This window comes from Heptranchias perlo, chromosome 28 (assembly GCF_035084215.1).
Source record: "Heptranchias perlo isolate sHepPer1 chromosome 28, sHepPer1.hap1, whole genome shotgun sequence".
NCBI lineage: Eukaryota > Metazoa > Chordata > Chondrichthyes > Hexanchiformes > Hexanchidae > Heptranchias > Heptranchias perlo.
In genome coordinates this window covers 17,702,179-17,726,358 of record NC_090352.1, presented here as the reverse complement: position 1 = coordinate 17,726,358, position 24,180 = coordinate 17,702,179, and the positions used below count along the sequence as shown (strand labels likewise).

The 24,180-nt window shown below is 42.4% G+C and overlaps 1 protein-coding gene across 1 annotated transcript in view; it reads left to right on the top strand.

Moving 5' to 3' along the window:
* Positions 1-24,180, top strand: part of galnt17 (polypeptide N-acetylgalactosaminyltransferase 17) — a 305,543-nt gene that overhangs the window by 21,743 nt on the left and 259,620 nt on the right. The window contains exon 2 of the mRNA XM_068008148.1: positions 17,890-18,073. Within this exon, the coding sequence (XP_067864249.1) occupies positions 17,890-18,073 (184 nt within the window). The remainder of the gene's footprint in view (positions 1-17,889; positions 18,074-24,180) is intronic.

Here is a 24,180-nt window from a genome sequence, read left to right as displayed (position 1 = left end):
AGTTGGGGCCCGATGATATTCTCAGACCCCGCTATTTAAAGACAGACCATGCCCGCTTCAGGCAGGCATCCTTGTTGCCTGCTCAGAAGAGCGGGTTAAAATTCACAACAGTGGGAACGGTGCGGGATGTTGGCGGGTAAGTCACCCAGCCAAATTTAACTGTCCGCCCCTCCGGTTTCTGCCAGGTGGGCAGGGTTGAAATTGTGCCTTGTGTGTTGCTTCTAAACTATTATTGTAGTAGGTTTAGAAACAATTAAAATGGATGAATTTTGTAAATGGTTGTATATCACTTGCGTTGAGTCAACTATTCTTGCTGTGGCTGGTTGTGCCTGTAGATTACATTGCTCTGTCTAAGGAGAGCACCAGTGAATCACTTAATGTTACAGGCAGACATTTGGAAGCAATCCATTCTGTGGTCTACTCCATTTTCTTTTATTTCAAGAACTAACTTCTATAGATTTTGTATTCTTACCAAATTCTTACATAGTATCATTGGAGCAGTATCTTTAATTCAAAACAGCCTATTTAGAAGCTAATGTCTGCTAACTCAAGAGTAAAGAATGTGGTATGTTCACACTGAAAGTCTCATAACATCCACAGTTCTACACTAGAGGATTAACACCTTATTGAAGTATCATCAAAATACAAGAAAGTGTTAATCCTCTGATTAGGAACTGTGAATAAAGCAAATTAAGCACATATCAGACTGAAACTCCTTTATTTTATATTTTGATTTATGGAAATCATAATATAATAAATTCAGTAGAAGCACAAAAAATAGCTTAAAAAATTAAAATGTTAGGCTATTTGAATATTCATGGAGTTACACATAATAAATAAAGTCTCCCCGATTTCCTAGTTTGCAGGTGGGGGGTATGCTGATTGTGAAGGTGCAGTGTAAAACTGGTGTGGGTCGTCTCAGTCCACCTCTTAATTGGCACAGGCCCATGGCACAAAACTGCCCCTAATTTAGCCCTAAATTGTCAATATTACTCAGAAAGGCCACAGGATGGCTGAGAAATAGGAAATTGTCCCATTGGTGCGGTCGGGAGTCTCTCTTCTGAGATTGGGGCCGATGTAGGGGCAGGGAAGAGGGAGCTACCCTGTGCATTTACTGCTGTCTAATCTGGGAGGGCTTGCTGCTGACCTTGGGTGCCTAAAATGGAAAGTGTTCCATTCTTCAATATCAACATCCTGTAGTTTGAGCATAAAATTCACTAAAAAAGCCAGAAATTAGTGCATACTGTTAGAATGTACTGGGAATTTGTTGGGGAAAATAATTCATCAGGATTGATTAAAACCCTCTGAAACTGAAAGGTAAATTAAGGATTCAGTGGCACTGCTGCTGCGGAAGTGAATGTGATGGGAGCTGGCGCTCAGCCTGCTCGGTATGACTACAGTTATGGATGAACTGCACTGCATCAACTAAGAAAAGTAATATCTTCGCACAATATTTAAAGTGTGCTGCGGCCATCATCAATAAAAGGAATAATGGAGCTTGTAAATGTGAGGTGTGTAAATGTAAGGCCAAAGATATTGAATAACATATTTATCTCCTTACAGGTTTAGTATAAAAATATTGAATATCATCACCTGGTTGGGACATCCTGGTGTACTGTGCCACACGTATTATGCAAAGCTTATCGCAATAAATATCTTGGTTTAAATGCAGTTATCTACAGACACCAGGAGAACTTGTTGTAACTAATTACTGCAATGTTTAGCTGTTGGGAGGTATCATGGTTGTTTAATGTCTTCTCAATAGTAATCATCTTGACTGGGAATCTGCATCTGTCTGAAAGGCAGGCTCAGTTTGCGGAATGCAGAGGGATGGGGGGAGAGGGGGAAGGATGGGGGGGAGTGGGAGGAACGGGGAGGGAGGGGAGAACGGGGGAAGGGAGGGACAGGGAGCGATGAGGGGGGAGGATGGGGGAGAGAGAGAGGGAGGGAGAAGGATGGGGGAGAGAGAGAGGGAGGGAAGAGAGGGAGAGGGGAGGGAGAGGAGGTGGAGGAGAGTTGAGGGAGAGGGGATGGGGGAGGGGGAGGGAATCAGCCAAGTTTCCCCCAGTCTTGATCATGTATGGACATTGAGTGAGGACTGGAATAAGCTTGGTTGAGATATCCCCACAGCCAAATAACCGACTAACACTCACTGGCTAGCTTCATTGATGAAGAATATCTACTTGGATGAGGTACATGAGACAGTGCACATGGAACCATACCCCACCGTAAGGCACCATCTTCAGAAGAGGAAGTGAGAAAATATCAGGGGAGGAAAAAAGTAAATATGCCTGTCAGAAAAATAACCCTGGTACATCAGATAAACTTTATAAATCATGCTACAGCTGAATTCTTTAAAAGGCCACTCGCCAAGTTGCAAATAATAGTACTGCAAAAGTATAATGCCCTTGGCATTTTCTCTTGTGGTTGTTCAGCACACTTGGGGTGTTCACTAAATTGGGAAGAGTCCAGCGCAAGTTAGATTTAATCTTTTAGAAATTATAGACTTGGTTTCTAATTCTATACTTCAGTTTTTGATCTTCCTTCCAGTTAATGAACACGAGAGGAGATTTTCGGTTCATGCCCAAAACCGGCAGCGCCTACCCAAGGCTACAATCAAAAGGCCCAAAACATTTTCAGGTTCGGGCCTCATTTAAATTTTACTGGCGAGCTGTGGGCGCCAAATGGGCATTCTGCTGCAGGTTGCTGGTTTGGTGCCGCAGAACATTGGCTGACCTGCTCTGAGATGGCCGGTGGTAGGACCTGTCGGGGGTGGGGGGCAAGAATGGGTCAGAGAGGGCCGGAAGATTTTTCCTCTCAAGTCCAACAGATTGGACCATTGTCATAGATTTATTTTTTGGCATTTCCCATCTTAATTTTATCCTAATACTATTTGAGTTCTGGTTAATCATGTCACATGTTCCTTAAGTGTGATCTAACAAATGCATTTTACAGTTTCCATCTTTGACTCCCACTCTTGCTACATGCCCTATTTTTTTTTAAAAACTCATCTCCTTTGAGGAATACACTGTTGTGACAGTTCCAATTACTTATTTATTCTTCCAAATCCTTTCACCACTTCACATTTCGTAAGTTTATTGCTCTCCAGCAATATCACCTATTCCAACTTGAAGAAGAATTTGACGGTCATATTCTGCAGCTTTTAAAATTGAAATCCTCTGAATCCAAAGTTCAATAATGAAGTTGGTGTGTGAATGAATTATTACTTTTACTAACCAGGAAATTTATATGCATGTAGCTTGGACCTGGGACATCCTGTTCCCCTTTACTCAACCACTAGGAATCAGACACATTTCTCCCCACCCTCCCAACAGACCAGAATACTAGGTGTCAGGCACAATAAAACTATCACAACTAAATTAATTCCTACTGTTTTTTATAGTCATGCCCAAGACCAGACCCTCACCATCTATAGCGCCTTGATACTTGTTCGAGATTTGGCTGATATTGGAGGAGGTGTTAAGCATTTGGAACAGTATGTGCCAAAATGCAAAATGCATTTTTCTGTCTGTTATCACTCATAAACATAACGCTGGCCACATGTATTACATTACTGATTTGTATCATTTGTTACTAGTGGCAACACTTCAAGGTGCAATAACCTTTGGAGGCACAAAAATATAGTGCTGCATACCTGCTGAGGAACATAGTGGCTTCTGTGTTCCATTCTGTTTCTCACAAAAGGATACGTGCTTCTCAATTTTATATAGTCTGCAAATAAAAATATCCTACCAATTACGCCATCCTCCAGCATATGAAATTAAGTAATTCAAAAGGGTGTTGTCCAATATGGCCTGAATTACAGAAAATTTAGAGTTTCCTTTTAACATCTTTGGCTCCCACAGCAGGTCAGACAGCATCTGTAAAGAGAAAAGGCAGGTTCTTGGCATTATTGACCCTTATTTCTGATGAAGGGTTACACACCTGGAACATCAAAAACAGATCTTTGCTCTTTTATGTAGAATTACACAGAACGCAGGGTAACTCTAAGGCAAGTCATGGCAGCAGAGCTCGCACCTGTGATATGCTCCTCCTGCACTATGTGGGAAGTCATGGACACTACCAGTGTCCCTGGTGACCATGTGTGCAGGAAGTGTGTCCAGCTGCAGCTACTGGCAAACCGCATTTCGGAGCTGGAGCTGCGGGTGGATTCACTGTGGAGCATCCGCGATGCTGAGACTATCGTGGATAGCACGTTCAGTGAGGTGGTCACACCGCAGGCAGAAAGGAAATGGGTGACCGCCATGCAGAGTAAAAGGACTAGGCAGGTAGAGCAGGAGTCCCCTGGGGCCATCTCCCTCTCAAACAGATAGTCTGCTTTGGATGCTGTTGGGGGAGATGGCTTATCAGGGGAAAGCAGCAAGAGCCAAGTTCGTGGCACGACGGGTGGCTCTGCTGCACAGGAGGGGAGGAAGAAGAGTGGCAGGGCTATAGTGATAGGGGATTCAATTGTAAGGGGAACAGATAGGCCTTTCTGCAGCCGTAAACATGACTCCAGGATTGTATGTTGCCTCCCTGGTGCTAGGGTCAAGGATGTCACAGAACGGCTGCAGGGCATTCTGGAGGGGGAGGGTGAACAGCCAGTAGTCATGGTCCATATCAGTACAAACGACATAGGTAAAAAAAGGGACGAGGTCCTGCAAGGTGAATTCGAGGAGTTAGGAGATAAATTAAAAAGCAGAACCTCAAAGGTAATGATCTCAGGATTACTACCAGTGCCAAGTGCTAGTGAGTATAGGAACAGGAGAATAGACAGGATGGTGTAGGAGGGAGGGATTTAGATTCCTGGGACATTAGGACCGGTTCTGGAGAAGGTGGGACCTGTACAAGGGAGATGGGTTACACCCGAGCAGGACCGGGACCAATGTCCTCGCGGGGGTGTTTGCTAGTGCTGTTGGGGAAGGTTTAATCTAGAGTGGCAGGGGGATGGGAACCTTAGCAGGGAGTCAGAAGGGAGTAAAGTTGAGAGCAGCAAGAGTGGGGAAGACCCAGCGGAAATTTACAATACAAATAGTACAAACAGTTGTTCAAGAACAAGTGAAAGGGAAAAGCGTAGAGCAGCAGAAAGAAAGTGTACTTTAGACACTACAGATAAAGTGAAAACTAGAAGGCATAAGGCGAGGGTCAGGCTAGGGTGTGTGGCCCAACTAAGAGTTCTATATACAAATTCACGGAGTATAAGGAATAAAATAAATGAACTACAGGTTCAAATTCAAATTGGAGGATATGACATGATAGCTATTACTGAGACATGGCTACAGGATGGTCAGGATTGGGAACTAAATGTACCGGGTTATAAGGTCTACAGGAGAGACAGGGAAAATGGAAGAGGGGGAGGAGTAGCCTTAGTGATTAGAGATTAAATCAATTCAATGATAAAGGAAGATATAACGAGAGGTAAGCAGCCAACAGAGACCTTATGGGTTGAATTGAGAAATAGGAAAGGATCTAAGACTATAGTGGGAGTTGTGTATAGGACCCCTGGCAGCAGCTCTGAAGTGCTAGATTGTATAAATGCAGAGATTAGACAAGTGTGTAACAAAGGCATAGTGGTCTTAATGGGGGACTTGAACCTTCATATAGATTGGGAAAAGCAGACTAGCAACTGTCAGAAAGGTAGTGAATTTCTTGAGTGTGTCCGGGATAGTTTTCTACAGCAGTATGTCCTAGAGGCAACAAGGGGGCAAGCCATACTAGATTTAGTAATGAGTAATGAATCAGATTTAGTTAACAGCTTAACTGTGCATGAACATCCATCCAATAGCGATCATAACATGATCGAGTTCAATGTAGTGTTTGAAAGGGAAAAAAGTGAATCAGCTGCTAAGATTCTAGACTTGGGTAAGGCCGACTTCAATGGGATGAGACAGAGACTGTCCACAGTAAACTGGGCAAATCTGTTAATGGGCAAAATGACTGATGATCAGTGGGAAATGTTTAAAGAAACATTTAACGAGATACAGAATCGGTTTATACCCCTGAGGGGCAAGAACTCTACTTGCCAAAAAAAACAGCCATGGACAACTAAAGAGGTAAGGGACAGAGAGAGGGAAACCGGGGAATTATAGACTAGCTCACCTAACATCTGTTGTGAGGAAAATGCTGGAGTCTATAATTAAGGATAGGGTGACTGAACACCTCGAGAAGTTTCAGTTAATCAGAGTGAGCCAGCATGGATTTGTGAAAGGTAGGTCGTGCCTGACAAACCTGATTGAATTTTTTGAAGAGGTGACTAAAGTTGTGGACAGGTGAATGTCAATGGATGTTATTTATATGGACTTCCAGAAGGCATTTGATAAGGTCCCACATAAGAGACTGTTAGCTAAGATAGAAGCCCATGGAATCGAGGGAAAAGTACGGACTTGGTTAGGAAATTGGCTGAGCGAAAGGCGACAGAGAGTAGGGATAATGGGTAAGTATTCACATTGGCAGGATGTGACTAGTGGAGTCCCGCAGGGATCTGTCTTGGGGCCTCAATTATTCACAATATTTATTAACGACTTAGATGAAGGCATAGAAAGTCTCATATCTAAGTTTGCCGATGACACAGAGATTGGTGGCATTGTAAGCAGTGTAGATGGAAACATAAAATTACAAAGGGATATTGATAGATTAGGTGAATGGGCAAAACTGTGGCAGATGGAATTCAATGTAGGCAAATGTGAGGTCATCCACTTTGGATGAAAAAAGGATAGAACAGGGTACTTTCTAAATGGTAAAAAGTTAAGAACAGTGGATGTCCAAAGGGACCTAGGGGTTCAGGTACATAGATCATTGAAGTGTCATGAACAGGTGCAGAAAATAAACAATAAGGCTAATGGAATGCTGGCCTTTATATCTGGAGGACTGGAGTACAAGGGGGCAGAAGTTATGCTGCAGCTATACAAAACCCTGGTTAGACCGCACCTGGAGTACTGTGAGCAGTTCTGGGCACCGCACCTTCAAAAGGACATATTGGCCTTGGAGGGAGTGCAGCGTAGGTTTACTAGAATGATACCCGAACTTCAAGGATTAAGTTACGAGGAGAGATTACACAAATTGGGGTTGTATTCTCCAGAGTTTAGAAGATTAAGGGGTGATCTGATCGAAGTTTATAAGATATTAAGGGGAACGGATAGGGTGGATAGAGAGAAACTATTTCCACTGGTTGGAGATTCTAGGAGTAGGGGGCACAGTCTAAAAATTAGAGCCAGACCTTTCAGGAGTGAGATTAAAAAACATTTCTACACATAAAGGGTGGTAGAAGTTTGGAACTCTCTTCCGCAAATGGCAATTGATAGTAGCTCAATTGCTAAATTTAAATCTGAGATAGATAGCTTTTTGGCAACCAAAGGTATTAAGGGATATGGGCCAAAGGCAGGTATATGGAACTAGATCACAGATCAGCCATAATCTTATCAAATGGCGGAGCAGGCACGAGGGGCTGAATGGCCTACTCCTGTTCCTATATTCCTACATAGAATTTTCAGTACACAAACAGGCCATTCGGCCCAACTGGTCTATGCCGGTGTTTATGCTCCACACGAGCCTCTTCCCACTCTACTTCATCTAACCCTACCAGCATATCTGTAACTCTTATCAGTAGATGCTGGCTGCTCTGCTATGTGTTTCCAGCCATTTTGTGTTTTTATTTCAGATATCCAGCATTTCTTTTTAGAAGCTAAATTATATTATTCTGAGAAGAAACAAATCTTTTGGAACAGTTCAGGATATGAAGGAATCGGGAATGGACAATTTTATTTTGCTTCCTTCCCCATAAGCAGTGTGATATTAGGAACATAGGAACAGGAGTAGGCCATTCAGCCCCTCGTGCCTGCTCTGCCATTTGATAAGATCGTGGCTGATCTGTGATCTAACTCCATATACCTGCTTTTGGCCCATATCCCTTAATACCTTTGGTTGCCAAAAAGCTATCTATCTCAGATTTAAATTTAGCAATTGAGCTACTATCAATTGCCGTTTGCGGAAGAGAGTTCCAAACTTCTACCACCCTTTGTGTGTAGAAATGTATTGCACAAAAAGAAGAAATAAATGTCTGTGAAGTCAGGGGGTTTGTGATTTTTCTTAAGTATAACATTAAATAATTCATCAATAAGTAATTTTAAAATGAAATAATTTCACCATCACAACTGAATTAAAATTGCATTTGAAGATGAATAATTAAAGCTTTATGCAATTAAACCTGCATGTGTTTTTTTGTTAACAATGATTTTGATTATTGTTATAGTTAACAAAAACTTGCCTGTCAACTAAAATGATAACCAGATAAAATCACAAACCAAATTTTAATCAAAACTACATCCTTGAGAGGGGAATGGTTTTTATAAAGGTTCCGAACTTTGTAGCTGCACACACCCCTGGAGCAGGTGCACCTGACCCACAGTAAGGGGCTGAAATTCTACTGGTGGGTGACGGTGGCGCAGGCATGTGCCAGCTGCAGAAGGAATAGAAAATCAGCATCCTTATCCGGGTACCTGATTTGCGTTTGCCCCACGTTTACCAATAAGGCTGCACTGAGGGCGTAAGGTGCTTGTTCTATTCCATGGTGCAAGCCTCATTATTGTATTCGTTTGGGTCATTTTAGGGTTTTGTTCTTATTTCCTCAGAAACTGTTCCAATTGTTTTACCAGTTCTTCCAATTTCAGCCAAATCTTGAACAAACACCATGGCCACAACTTATTAAGAGTTCCTGGGGAAATAATACGTTCACTATTTAAATGGCCTAAGCTATCTCATTCAAATCCCAAATGTTCCATGTAATTAACTTAAGAATGGTAGCCAAGTGAAAGAACTCAGTATGTTACTGTCTTGTGTTCTGATATGTCTTCCTTCAGTGTCAGCCTTGGCTCAGTGGTAGCACTCTCACCTCTGAGTCACAAGGGTGTGGGTTAAAGTCTCACTCCAGAGACTGGAGCACATAATCTGTGCTGACACTCCAGTGCAGTACTGAGGGAGTGCTGCACTGTCAGAGGTGCTGTCTTTTGGATGAGAAGTTAAACCGAAGCCCTGTCTGCCCTCTTAGGTGGATGTAGGAGAGTTAGTTATGAGGCCTCATTGCAGCCACATTCAGACTAGTTGTTAACATTTTTGGCATTAGTATTGGAAATGTTTGAGTTAGAAGCATATACAATTTAATAATTACAACCAACAGTTTCACTTATTAACAGAGATGGCACATTTTTCACATGCTATAAGTAATTTCAAGGTTTTCGTATCTCCTTTAAAGCAGTGGGCATTGAAGAATGAGTCCTATCTTTTCACCAGGTTTTCATACAGGTATTTGGGCTTCACGGCAGCCCTGCTGTCGTGCGAGTTACTAATGTGTCAAATATGCGACAAGTTGGGAGAGGCTGATCCAATTATTATTGCAGCTAATTTGATTTTATAATGACTGAAAAGAGCTGGAATGAAATGAGCCTTTGCGAATGAGTAACCAAGGCATGTCTGAAAAGCTCCAGTGATAGAATACTCTCCAATATTGTGGGACAGTGGAGGTCCTGTAACAGGAAAATGTTTTGCTAAATTGAAGAAGCCCCCCTTTTCTATCATGGTGGTGTCTACCCTCTTTGTTTCATTTCTATTATTTTTTTTAAATGTGCAGTTTAGCACCTTGGGAAGAAACTGGGAGTATGTAGATAAGAGGAGTATATTTTCTATAACAATGTTACTTCTTCAAGATGGATCATTAAGTTGGGGGGAAAACGCCATCTTTCAAAGATTTTGTATTTACCAGCAACTCTAAACATTTATTTTCGGAATTATGGTACCGATGTCTGAAGACTAAGTAGTCTTGCTCTCTACTGATCAAATTGGGAAGAAAGTAAGATCAGCTGTTCTTTAATGGGTTTGCATTGCAGCTTACAAAAGATTACCCGATTTAAAAAATCCTAAATCCACTGTTATCCGGTTGGGAAAGATTTGTTGCCAAAGGATTCTGACTACTCAGAAAATGAGAAATATGAGTTCAGCTTGATATTTAATAAATAAATATGGATAATCTTCACCTAAAACAAAAAAAAATCATTCATTTTACAACTTCCCAGGTGCTGAGGCAAAATTAGCTTCCGTTATTTGAACCAACACCCAAAGTAACCATGCCCCGTTTTGGTTGAGAAATGTTTGGGTCACAGTATTAAAGTTTGCCAAGTGACCCCTCTCCTAACTTATTGTCCATTTTACACAGTCTCAATACCTTTTTCAGTTGGAGCCAAGCCTCCTACTTACCCATTCCTTGCTTCCTCTGGCCTGGATCTCCTGGTTCACCTCCTCAAAGGTGGTTGGGGAGTCCTCCTCCAGTGTGGGATCTCTCCCTCTTGTTATGTACAGCTTTCTCCTGCAAGCAGAGTAGAGGGGGTTTGACAAATTTAAATGGCCAGGAAGACATTGAGGGCTACCCAAACATCAGCCTGGAGCCTATAATGGGTGTAACTACATGAACAGTAAGTAGAGTAGATGTTGGAGGGAAAAGCAATTGAAGTGGAAGAGGTAGTGGGAAAGGTAGCTGCTCTGAAGTGTATCTTGCTACATAAGGGTTGCGATGGGATCATGGAATCTTTCAAAATATTGTAAGACTTGGTGGAAGGTAACTGTACATGTCATGCATACTTAACATATTGTATTAATATAAGGTTATGGTGGGGGGTTTTATCTTGGCACACCTGGTGATGTTATTAAGTATTTTGCAGCACTGCAGCCAGGTCCATTGAATAGTGCAGTTGCCTTTAATATATGTTGCAGGGTCTTTCTAGACACCCTGAGCCACTTGTCTTACCACACAATAACCAACTGCAGGAAAGAGGACCTTCCTCCTCTGGTGTACTTGCTGCAATAATGGCCCCGAAAATGCACAGGTCAGTAACCCTAACAATTACACCAGGATCACACCCACCTGAGATCTTCTGCCATTGACCCCGCCAAAGATCATGGAATCAGGGGGAGGGCCCTTCAGTTGCAAGGCACTGGTGGGTGCCTGTGCTACTGGTGGTGTATCTTGGGAACCTGCTCGACTGGGGTGGCTGGGAATCCCGGCATTTGCTGACCACTCCATGGGGGGGTGGGGGGGCAGGGGTCATTATAATCATTGGCTCCCTTTATAAGAGGGCCTAAATGATCACTCCCCTCTTACCAATTATTAGGGGCCTACGCCATATCCCAAACCTGGATCACCAAGGTGGGCCCCACAACTGCCATTGCTCAGGTTGGTACACCTCCTTTCACTGGCCTATTGGCCACCAAACATTCTACGGGCTTCTGACAGGTGCTTGTGAAGCTGAGATGCAGTGATGGAATGGCTGGTGGAGGTGAAGCTGAGGGCCTTGGTTGTTCTTGCTGGGGTTCCCCTAGGAGTATAGAAAAAGAGAAGAGGTTAGCAGTGGTAGCAGAGCTGCACAATGGCCAGTACAATTTCAGAATAACTTATGCGCTTCAGCATTGGCAATGTGCTGTGATGAGATATTGCTTTTAAGCAGCAGGAACCGAAGATACATGATATGAGATTCCTGACCAACTTGAAGCTGGCAACTCCCCATCTACTTCTTGGTCTCCCACTTCTTTCCTTTGAGCCTGCCCAACAGTTCCATGACATTGTCCTCATAAGGGGAAGAAGACCATAGAATGGGGGGATGGTACTCTCTCTGGCGGCACTTCACCGCCTTAGGGAGTGTGTAATTTTCTCCTTTAAAACAAAAGTAGAAAATATGAACGCACTTTGCTTCCCGTCATATAGAATGCAACCCAGATATAAGTACGCATTCCATAATGGAGATGAGAACAGGTGCAGGGAATTAGCAAATACATGGGTGAGGCTTTCACACCTATGCTAAATGTTAGGCTGTGAATGAAAGAGCAATTGAAGGGGAAGGAAAAGGGTGTGAAGAGTCTCATGCTTCCTCATGAACATTTCAGTGAAATATTCCCTGATGTGGAATACAGGGAGGGCAATGAGCGTGGAAATAGAAAACACGCTTTTAACATTGTTTTAGTTGAAGCCGTGATTGTCTTTTCTTACCTTGGCTAACCTGGTGACATCATTAAATGTCTTCTAGCAATGAGTTAGCATCTAAGAGGTTGCTTAGGATGTCACTCATTACCAAGGCTACCTTCTTCCACTGGGACTGCACTAATCTCTTTGTTGGCCTCTTTCCTTGGTCACAAAAATGTTCTGTCTCCTTTTCCTTATTTCTGACAGTAACAAATCAAATGAAGAGTCAGAGAATTTGGAGTCTCTGTGTCACAGTCATTATAGCAGTCTTCCAATTTGCTGCTCAAACAAACTGGATTCCCTGGTCCCTTTTAGGCTGCAGCAGCTACTTAATTGCTGGTAAAAGAATCCTCCTCATTTTCCTTACATTGAAATTAATAGAAGGAAAATCTGACAGATTCTGTAAGGGGCATGCGATCATCAACATTAGATTTTTCCTCTCTGTGTTTCGCCCAGGCAATGTAAATGCTCTACCCCGTTGTTTTAAGAATTTATATCTTGCATGTTTTTACTGTGAAAAGACATTTGCATAAGGTAACCTTCATTAAAAACAATTTCACCTAGAAAGCCCGTTGACAATTTATACATTGATAGTATAGTGTATAAAGCATAGTGCATTCTCCCTCTGTGACCTAGTGCAGCTAAGATGCATTGAAAGACAACATTACAAAATTAAGCTACATATTAGTACATTTGCCTTGGCAACCTTGCGTAGCTCAGCAAATTTCTTCTGGACCTGCTTCTGGGTTTGGGTCACAGATGAGACATTGCTCACTCACTCTTTCACCTTCATCCATGTTACTCTAGTGCTGCTCTTTATTGCATGATGGTCCTCACCTCCAAAAAGAGTCACCTTTCTCTGTCAGGCCTCCATGAGTAGAACCTCCAAAGCTGTGTCTCTAAATTGGGCACTTCTGACCCCTGGTTTTCCTCTGGATGTTTTTCCCCCTCTGTTGAGGAACAGCTTTAAGAGTGACCAGCAGCCTTTTAAGAACTGCTGGTGCGTCACACACACAGACACTGAGGAGAAACACCAGAGAACAAAACAGCAAATGCTCAGACAGATCGTATGTAGGATAGTAAAAAGCTGGTTGCACAGAATGTTCTTTCTAAGGTTTTGATTCATTTTTTAGCAGCTAGCAGGAATGAGAGTTTTAGGAGTTCAGTGGGCTAGTTAAAGTACTGCAGGTGAAGGCTAATTAATGGAGGTTATGGGGGAAATGTAGACAGGACTTCTGGGTGAAAACCTCTTGTATAAGATCTTGTGAATGGCCCTTGCATCTGAAAATGGAATTCTTTTACACAACCTCTTAATGATGTGACTGAGGCCATGCTTTCAGGAGTGATGCTTTTGAAAGGTGTGATGAGACAAACTCTCACTAGATGGAAGACTTTTGATTACATAAATACATCCTATAATACATGACAATTGAAGCTGACTAATACTTTGTGTGTTTACTGATGAACAGCATATAGCAAGTCTTGGAAGTGATGGAATAAATAGAGAATCAAAGTTTTGAAAAACGAGCTAACTTTACCAGCAGAAATGTTGCTGTTATTAGGAATTTGTCTTTCCATTTGTTCCAGATTTTGTTACAAATTAACTCACGTTAAATTCATTTACTTTTAGAGCTTTTTTGTTATCACATTGAGAAGAGGTAAGGTAATGCTTTTCTGTTAAATATCAAGGGTATATTCACATTATAAGTACAGCCTTAGCTTTGACACCTGATTTACATTCCATAAATTCAGTGTTGATTGCATCGATCCTAAACTTATAGTGAGTACACGTAATTTGTACAGTTTACACATTGGTTGTACAGATTCATGTCTACTCTAGAACACAATAACAATTATTTTGTGGTTTAAAAGCATGATTCACGTATTAAAACTTTTATATGTTAAAACTACACTTGAAAACCTCTCCAAAACGGCATAGTATCTACAACACTGGAGTATTGGACTTCTGAATGAATGATCTTGATTCAAACGCCAGTCATTGGTCACGTTCACGCGTCTTATAATTTCATTAGACTCGGCCAGAATATCAAGGTGAGCAAGCGATAGAAAACTGCCAAATGGGGATCTCTTCCTTCAGTGCTGAAAAAACATTCCTCCTGGCTGCTTGAGCAAAACGTGGTGTTGGCATTTGTAAACATGTCCACGTGACTGACTGCCTCGTTTTATGAGGATAAGATAGAAAAAGTGTAAGAAGGAGAGGGAAAGGGCAAAACACAGGACACGATTTTTTTAAAGTTCAACAACCATTTTTGCAAAAATATGACAGACTCTCATCTTGAGTACTTTCAATCAATTCTGATGCCCACTAACAGGAAGTTATCCTCGACAAAATAAATTTCTGACAATTTAAAAAGAAAGATTTCCATTTATATAGCGACTTTCACGACCTCAAGACGTCCCGAAGCGCTTTACAGCCAATGAGTTACTTTTTGAAATGTAGTCACTGTTTTACTGTAGGGGCTTTAAGTCTAATCTGTAAAGCAAAGTTAAGTTGTTTTTGTGAAGCCAAACGTGCTTGAAACACTTAACAAAGAAAAATTCTGGGCACAATAATTAATCAAGTGATATGACACATGATATAAATCTCAACTTTTATAAGAAGGCTAATAATGCATTCGAAAACATTTGAAAGGGCTTTAGGTCATATTGGTAAAGAACATAAGAACATAAGAAATAGGAGCAGGAGTAGGCCATTTGGTCTCTCGAGCCTGCTCCGCCATTCAATCAGATCATGGCTGATCTTCTATCTCAACTCCACTTTCCTGCCCTATCCCCATATCCCTTGATTCCCTTAGTGTCCAAAAATCTATCACTCTCAATCTTGAATATACTCAACGACTGAACATCCACAGCACTTTGGAATGGAGAATTCCAAAGATTCACAGCCTTCTGAGTGAAGAAATTTTTCCTCATCTTGGTCCTAAATGGCCAGCCTCTAATCGATGATGGAGACTACGGGCATGATTTTAACTCGGAAAAATGGGTGGGTTGGGGGGGTGGAGGCAGTAAAAATTTTAAAAATCTAAAACCCACCTCCAACCCACCCATTTCCGGTTTCAACGGAGGTGGGACGAGGGGCGGGTGACCATCCTGCTCTCAGGAGGCGGGTCAGTCACTTAAAGTTTTCAAGGAGGCTGCGGGCCTCCATTTTAACAGGTTTTTTGTTTCTAACCCCGGGGGGCCAGGATTCCTGGGCCTTCTACTTCACGCCACCTGAGAGGAGGCGAGAAGGCCCGAAACAGCAGGTAAGTAACTTTAGAGCACAGTTTGTGGGCCCAGAGGAGCAGGAGTGCTTCCCCTAGACCCAACAAGCCTACCTGCAGCGACCCTCCCCATGATCTCCACGCCCCCCACCCCATGATCTTCGATCCCCCCACCCCCACGATCTCTGACCCCCTCATGATTTCCAGCCCCCTTGATGACCCCCGACCCCTGAACCCGCCCTGTCCCCGATGACTGAGCCCCCTAATGACTGACCGCCCGGTGACCCCAGACCCCCTGATGACTCCCGATGACTGACCCCTCACCCAATGATCCCCCCCCGATTACAGACCCACCCGGTGACACATGACCCCCCAATGACCCCCGATGACTGACCCCCCCATGATCCCCATGACTGAGCCCCTCCGATTACCCCTGATAACTGACCCCCTCCGATGACTGACCCCCCCCAATGACTGAGCCCCCCGATGACTGACCCCCAACATGACCCCTGACCCCCCGATGACTGAGCTCCCTGATGACTGACCCCCCGATGACTGAGCCCCCCGATGACTGAGCCCCCCGATGACTGACCCCCCGATGACTGAGCCCCAACGTGACCCCCGACCCCCTTGATGACTGAGCTCCCTGATGACTGACCCCTCCGGTGACCCCCGACGCCCCTCCATGCCCCCTCCCCCCATCAAACACTCACCTGATCCTATCCCCTTCCTTCCTCTTCTCCTGTCCGACCGATGCCAGCCTGTAAATCAGGCTGGCCTGTCAGGCGGGAAACCATCATCAAAAAAAAGTCAAAATCAAAAGGATGTCCTGGAAATCCATCCTTCTGGGTTTCCCATCAGGAATTCCACCCTCCAAGCCCTTCCCAGATCCTTGATAAAATCATGCCCTACAGGTCTGATTCAATCACTGTTGGGACTGAGTTCCTGGTTTAATGAGAAAATGTTCAGTGTACTAGGAATAAAAGAGAGAATAAAATAGTACATGGAACAAATGTCCTCTTGTCAGACTTATCTGGACTAAGGGTTGAATTCTAGGGGAAGGATTTACAGGTAAAATGACTAAACTGTTTTTTAACACCCATAACTCAAAGTATTAAAATTGAAGCCCTGGGGCTGGAAATTCGATTCAGCCCGTTTTTGGGGGCAGAATAGTCAGTGCACCAGAAGCACTATTAAAACAACAACAACTTGCATTTAAATAGGGCCTTTAACATAGTAAAGGAACGTTATGAAAAAAAATTTGACAGAGTCACATAAGGCGATATTAGGACAGCTAACCAAAAGCTTGGTCAAAGAGGTAGGTTTTAAGGAGCATCTTAAAGGAGCAGAGAGAGGTAGAGTGGCAGAGAGGTTTAGGGAGGGAATTCCAGAGCTTAGGGCCTAGGAAGCTGAAGGCACTGCCGCCATTGGTGGGGTGATTAAAATCGGGAATGCGCAAGAGGCCAGAATTGAAGGAGTGCAGAGATCTCGGAGGGTTGTAGGGCTGGAGAAGGTTTCAGAGATAGGGAGGGGCGAGGCCATGGAGGGATTTGAAAACAAGGATGAGGATTTTAAAATCCAGGTGTTCCTGGACCAGGAGTGATGGGAGAATGGGACTCGGTGCGAGTTAGGATACGGGCAGCAGAGTTTTGGATCAAGTTGATGGAGGGTGGAAGATGGGAGGCCAGCCAGGACAGCATTGGAATAGTCAATAGAAGTAACAAAGGCATGAAAAGCCAAAGGCCCGAGGCTCGACCAAAATTAGGTCTCGAGCCTCGGACCTCATCAGCACATTTTCAGCGAGCAGTAGATGCCAATCGGGCATCCAGAGGCAGCTAGCCAGTTTGAAGTTGACCAATTTGGGCCGGCTGCCTCACTGGCAGTGGCCTTCAGGTAAGCAGCCCTTGGGGGAGTGGGGAGAACGGGAGGGGGGCTAGTGCGAGCCGATATTGGCCTGCAGTAATGCTGTGGAGCTGGGGGGAGCACTCCTGATCCTCCTGGCTCCACATGAAGGTAAGTTTAAAAGAAACTACCTTTTTGACGGCGGCCTGCTGCAGTCCCTTTAAGGACTGCTAATTCGGCCACTAAAGCACCCAAAAACCTGGCGCCTGCTCTGCTCAGTCCTAATGAATTTCTGGGTAAGGTCTTGAAACAGGTGTTAGGCCTTTGATTTACATATGCAAGGGGCCTAATGAATGTTTTAAACATCCACAAGTGATGCCTGAATAACCACCAGCCCAATATGACATCGGACTGTATTTCAGGCGCCCTTAGGATGTGGGAGACAGCACTGAGAAATCGTTGCTTTTTGCCCTCTGCTCTGTGTCCAAAAAACGGGCACAGCGAGGCTCAATTTTTCCCCCTGGAGTCTGTACTACAGGCGAAATCTGGACTCTGCTTCTTTTGATTTTTTCATTCTTGTCAAACCATGCTGATGTAAGGGGTGGGCCTCCCCTGAACTACAGAACTTGGATAGGATTTTATTTTATTTTTTTTGGCTTGGATCTGCATTAAGCTCTCATGCACCATATCCGTATGTTTATGATTGTTTTTCTTTCCTGAGGAATAAGTAGATTCTGAAATATAGGACATAAAACTTGTAAATTATTTGCTTATAGTATACCATTTTCATAATGGTCTATGTTATGTTGACTCCCACTTTAGGCTTGTCAAAATCACTTGGGCTCATTGAAGGGTTTGGTGGACGAGGACAGGGAGGATTGCCTGCTACACTCACTACTGAAGAAGAAAGAGAAGCTACAGGAGCATATGAAAAATATGGATACAATACATATCTGAGTAACAGGATTTCACTGGATCGATCCATCCCAGACTATCGACCAAATAGGTAAGTGACAACACATGCTCCATGTGCTAATGGCAATATCATCATCTTCAGTTTTGTTTTCCCCTTTTGGTTGATTTGTGACAATATTTGATACATTGTTTAACAATTGAGTTTATCAAATGGAAGTAGAATGCAGCCTATCAACATGAAGGATGGCATTGCTTGGAAGTACTCAGTGAAGGCATTGTGCACTCTCTGGTAAAGCTTATTTGACTCGGGCGTCTTGGCAGGCTTCTAGTCCCTTTATTGACCTGATGAAGTACCTCAACTGCAGACTCACAAAAGTATTCCATTTGGAGATCTACTTTAATTCTGATATTTTATTTTGTTGTGGCCTTTGTAAATACAAATGCCAAATTAAATTCTATTCATTTGCAATGAAAGAGCACTTGCATGTTATCAACTCCCATTCAGTTCAAACAGGATTGGAATTGCCTGAACTCATCTCATGAGGATCCCTAAATATCAAAGTCAAATGAATGTCTCCTCTCTCCATGGGCTTTAAGAGTCCCAATTGAAAATAAATTTAAGGCATTTCTATTTGGTTCTTAAAGACGTGTGGTCCCACAGAACTAGCTGCCCATAACTCAGCATGAAATTGGAAATCTCAATGGTCAAGTAATCTGGGCTATTCTGGAGTTAGAGTTAAGGGAGATTGTGGGGCAGGTTAAAGAGAACTCCTCATTAACCTGAACCTTGCTATGCCTGGGAGTGCATAGGACAGTCGAAGCAAACTGTCAGTAAGTTGGAAAAAAAGATTCCAAAACTATTTAAGGAAATGATCAAGGCACCCCAATGAATCAGTGAGTGGCTGTGCCATATACACCAGAAGAGTTCTGGTTTCATTCCCCAATCTGTGCTGAGTTTGCTGATCTCGGCCATGGTGATAATGTGCCACAATTTGCCTTAGCACCATTTGGTTGGGGAAGAGAATATTGGCCAAAGTCATGCTCCTGATTGCCATAGAATTTCTCTTGCTAGAAGTACATGGGTGAAGATAGGATTGATCTCAACTGTGATGCCCCACTCAGTTAAATGGTATGTTGGCACTCACTGTTAACACTCAAAAATGAGTGATAACCAATTGGGCAAGGAGCTACAAGCTGACATGTGCATGTGGAACCATACTCTAGTAAGGACTCAATGTCATCAGGATAAGAGTGAAAGAGAAGAAATTGGCAGAAAAAAGGCTTGCATACAAGTGAATAAGTTGATTTTCACTTCATTGTGCATCAGATTATGTATATAGTTCAAAGCATGAGGCAATGTTTTCTTAATATTTTTCATTTACATCCATTTTAAATATCCATCATATGCAACTTCTGTTCTTTAAAACAGTATGGGTAATTTTACAAATATGCCTAATGGGGCCAGAGAGGAATTTTCCATATTTTTTCCCCCTAATTGGCCTGGGTTTTTTAATCTGGTTTTTCGCTTCTCCCAGGAGATCACTTGGCTTTAGGGTGGTATGGGGAGTGTATGTATTATGATGCACAAGGCAGTGTGGGACAGGCTACATGGACGAGTGGGTCTTTTCCTGTCCGTCATTTCATGTATGCAGTCCAAGTATGAACATTTACATGCTTGGAGCACATGTCAGGAATTCAGGTGCAGAGGTCTCCATTTTGTACAAAAAGTCCTGCAAGACTATTGTTCTCAAATTCCAAATAGGCACTCCTGGCGGGTGAAGCTCTCTGCTGGGAGTGTCAGTTTGTGAAATTTACCATAGTGCTTTATGTTATTAATATTCAATTAGGTTAAGGCATATAAAAAGTTACTTGGAACAGAAATGCCCTCATGTACAGATTCTGCCAGGAATTACGGGGGTCAAATTCTGCTATGGACACACCGGCACCACTGATACATTTTGCCTGGTGCATTTCATGCGGCCAATGCACAGGAGGGACTTCCTCAGGTTTTCCACTATCCCTTCATGTACATATAACCGGTGCATTTCTAACGCAGTTTGCGTCACGCACTTGGAACACAGAGGTTGGGAGTTCTTGGGCAGGAGCAGTTTCTGCACTTCTTGTTAGCAGCGATGTTTGAAACTGAACATTTTGTTCTGTCTTTTGTACTGAGCTGAGATACCAGACTGCTAATGTTCAGACAGTAATCAGACAGGGCAGCCTAAGCTAGGCAAAGCATTTTGAATGGTGGGGGTCCAAACGCAAAGTTGAAAGCAAACAAAAGGGAACAAATAAACATCCAATCCAAAGAAATACTAAGGTTCATTTCTAGAGGAATAGAATTGAAAAGCAGAGACGTTATGTTAAACTTGTATAGAACCTTGGTTAGACCACACTTAGAGTACTGTGCACAGTTCTAGTCTCCATGTTACAAAAAGGATATAGAGGAACTGGAGAAGGTGCAAAGGATTTACAAGGATGAAACCAGATCTGAGAGGTTATAATTATCTGGAAAGACTGAACAGGTTGGGGCTCTTTTCTTTAGAAAAGAGAAGACTGAGAGGTGACCTGATAGAGGTTTTTAAAATTATGAAGGGGTTTGGTAGGGTAGGTGTAGGAAAGATGTTTTCACTTGTAGAGGAGTCCAAAGCTACAGGACACAGATATAAGATAGTCACTAATAAATTCAATAAGGAATTCAGGAGAAGCTTCTTTACCGAGAGAATAGTTAGAATGAAGAACTTGCTACCACATGGAGTAATTGAGGTGAATAGCATTGATGTATTTAAGGGGCAGCTAGATAAGTACATGAGGGAGAAAGGATTAGAAGGATGTGCAGTTAGGGTCAGATTAAGTATGGTGGGAGGAGGTTCGTGTGCAGCATAAACACTGGCATAGATCAGTTGGGCCGAATGGCCTATTTCTGTGCTGTAAATTCTATATAATTCTATGTAAACAAGCCATGGTGCAATACCAACAAAGCAAAAACTGCAAATAAAACTGATCTTATCAAAACTTGAGGCTGGACAATTTTAAAACTACTTTCAGTTGCTCTGCGCCTGCAGGAATTTGCTTTGCTCCAACCTTTAAAGGCAAACAGTGCTGGTCTCGCACCAAGGGTGCAATGTTTCAGAATTCCTGGGGCAGCAAGAACACACACTCAACACTCCCCGTATGAATGCTGTAATGAGGCTTGCACCACAGAGCAGTGCAAACCTCCTGCACACCCAGCGCATGCCCATTGGAAAACCCTAAGCAAGCACAAACCAGGCACATTGATCTCTGATCCCGGATTTCAGCTCCCTTTGTGCCCAGCACATCCCTGCACTGCTGGTATACAGGAATGGAATTTCAGTCCCTATGTTGCTATAGCTGAGTCAGACTGATATCAATTTGAATGCACTGTGTATTGAGCAGCACAGATTCCCTTACTCATGATGTTCCTTCTGGATTTAAAACAAATAGAGATGTCGGAAATTTCTGGGATGATTTTAATATCTTTTCAGTTCATTCAATTAAAATAGAGTAATATTTATGGTGGTGGAGACTGCTCATTCAATACAAAGTAGCCCCTCCCAATAAACACTCTTTAAAAATCGGTTTATTTTTATCAAATTTGAGAAATTCTAGCTTTCGTCGTAAGAACACAGCTTGCTGGAGACCTGCCATGTTCGGTTTCCAAACCTGAAAACATCTGCTTGGTATATTTTTATTTGTTCTTGGGATGTGGGCAACACTGGCAATTTCCATTCCCTAATTAAGAGAGATTGATTCCTATGATTAGTCAACAACTCCATTATCATTGTATCACCCAACTACCAGGATGGTAGAAGGCGAACTAGATGGACCTTGGTCATTTTTTGTCTTGCAATTCCTATGCTCCTATATAGTGTTGGATTGAAGTCACATATGGGTCAGACCAAGTAGCGGTGGCAGATTCCCTCCCCTGAAGGACATTAGTGAACCAGTTGGGTTTTTACAACAATCCAGCAGCTTTCATGGTAAATTTTTATGGTCCTTGCCATAAATTAACATTTTTATTGAATTCAGTTTTGCAATATGTGGGATTTAAGCTCACAACTTTTGGGTTGCTAATCCAGTACCATAACCACTTAGCTTGCTAATGCTGTGGGCCTGACTTTGGCTGGCTTTCATTATGTTGAACAGGCATACTATTCGATCATGGATCCTGATCCTGGTGCTCCACTGTAATTAAGAAATTCATTGCAGTTCAGGGCTAGGGCTGAACATCCAAATTCAATTTTAGAACTCAGATTCTTGTTTTAATTGAAATTTAAAATTACATTACTCCCTTTTCTTCCCTTCGTAGAATCATTGAAATTATAGCACTGTAAGAGGTCATGCAGCCAATTCTGCCTGTGTCAGTGCTAGCTCCCAAACTGGAGCTATCTAATCTAATCCCATTTCACTGCCCTTTATCCCTTCTTATTCTTCATTTCCAACTACTTCTCTGATTCCCTTTTCAATTATGTTATAGACTCTGCTTCAGTAGCTCCTTGTGGTACAGTATTCTGTGCACTGATAGCCCTCTATGTGAAAACAATTCTTCTAATTTCCCCCTTCACTCTTCTAGTGATAATCCTTAGTCGATGCCCCCTTGTTACTGATTCATGAACCAGTGAAACAATCTTTCACTATTTACCTTCTCAAAGTCTCTCATAATTTGGAATGCATCATTTACAATGCTATATTTTCATTCAAATACCCTGGTGAGTTTCCATAAGTGAAACGTATACCTTGCGATCTGAATTGACGTATTTCATTTTTCTGCCTTGCAGCAATAACTGCATGGTTGGCTTGACTGCTGTAACTTGTTTACTGCAATTTGCGTAGGAATCCCATTATATCTTCAGTCTATCAGATGCTACAAAATATCACACACGAAACCAGATTCATACAATTTCAAACACCCATTCAAATTTATTTACACTTGAATAATTTACAGCAGCAACATTATTAAGCACAAACTGTATAATACAAGTAGCAGTATACAATATATACATTCAGAACATCATAGTGACTACAAATCAAAAGTCATTCATTGGCTGTGAAGCGCTTTGGGTTATTGAGAGGGTATGAAAGGCACTATTTAAAAGAAAGAACTTGTATTTATAAAATCAAATTCATTCTTTCTTTGAAAGGTCCATTGCTCATTCAAGGTCTCATTATTGTCTCTTCTGATGACATAGGCTATTGCTGTAGCTCTTATGTAAAGTATTTAAGGTAATGTGTAAGCCAAGTGCTCACTGAGTTTTTTCATCTGAAGTAGCCTTCAGAAATACAATAAACACCAAAGAACACAGAAAGATGCATTTGCTTTAAACCCTTAATTCCTTTAAGCAGAGGTATTCAATCAATCACGGTCAATGCAACAGTGCTATTTTGACATCTGCTAAGAGCACAGATTCTCTTTATATTTTGTTAAGGTCAGAGCACACTATCATGAAGACCCCATGGAATACTAATAGGAAGGTAAACACACATTGTCTGGAATCCTAGCTGGCTTCACACTCCAGTGTTTGCAGGCTTGAGATCGCCATCCTTGTGAATCTGCACTGAACCTTTTTTAAAGCCTCAAAATCCTTCCTATAATGTGGAGCCCAATATTGCACACAGCAATCTAACTGAGGTCTTATTAAAGTTTTAAAGAGGCCCACAATTACCTATTGGCTTTAATATTCTACACCTCTTGTGATAAAACCAAGAATTCCATTAGTTTTTTTTACAACCTCATCAACTTGAGGTGATGCCTTGAATGTCCAGTGAACCTGTATCTCTAAATCTCTCAGTTCTTCCACAGCACCGAGTCTACTTCCATTCAGACTATAGTTACTGCTGTTAATTTTTGTACCAAAATGCATCACCTCATACTTACTGACATTGAATTTCATCTGCCACTTTTTAACCCATTCCCTAATCTTATCAATCTCTTTACAGCTTCCTGGAGTCTTCTAAGGAATTAACTACACCTCCTATTTTGGTATTATCTGCAAATTTCGATACCACTCCCTCCAGGCCTATATTCAAATCATTGATAACTGCAGTGAACAGAAGTGGCCTCAGAACTAAACCCTGTGGGACATCACTACCCACTTTGAACTGCTGAAAAACTGCCCTTAACTCTTACTTTCTGTTCTCTCCCTTCTAAACAATTTTTAATCCAGTTTTCTATCCTCC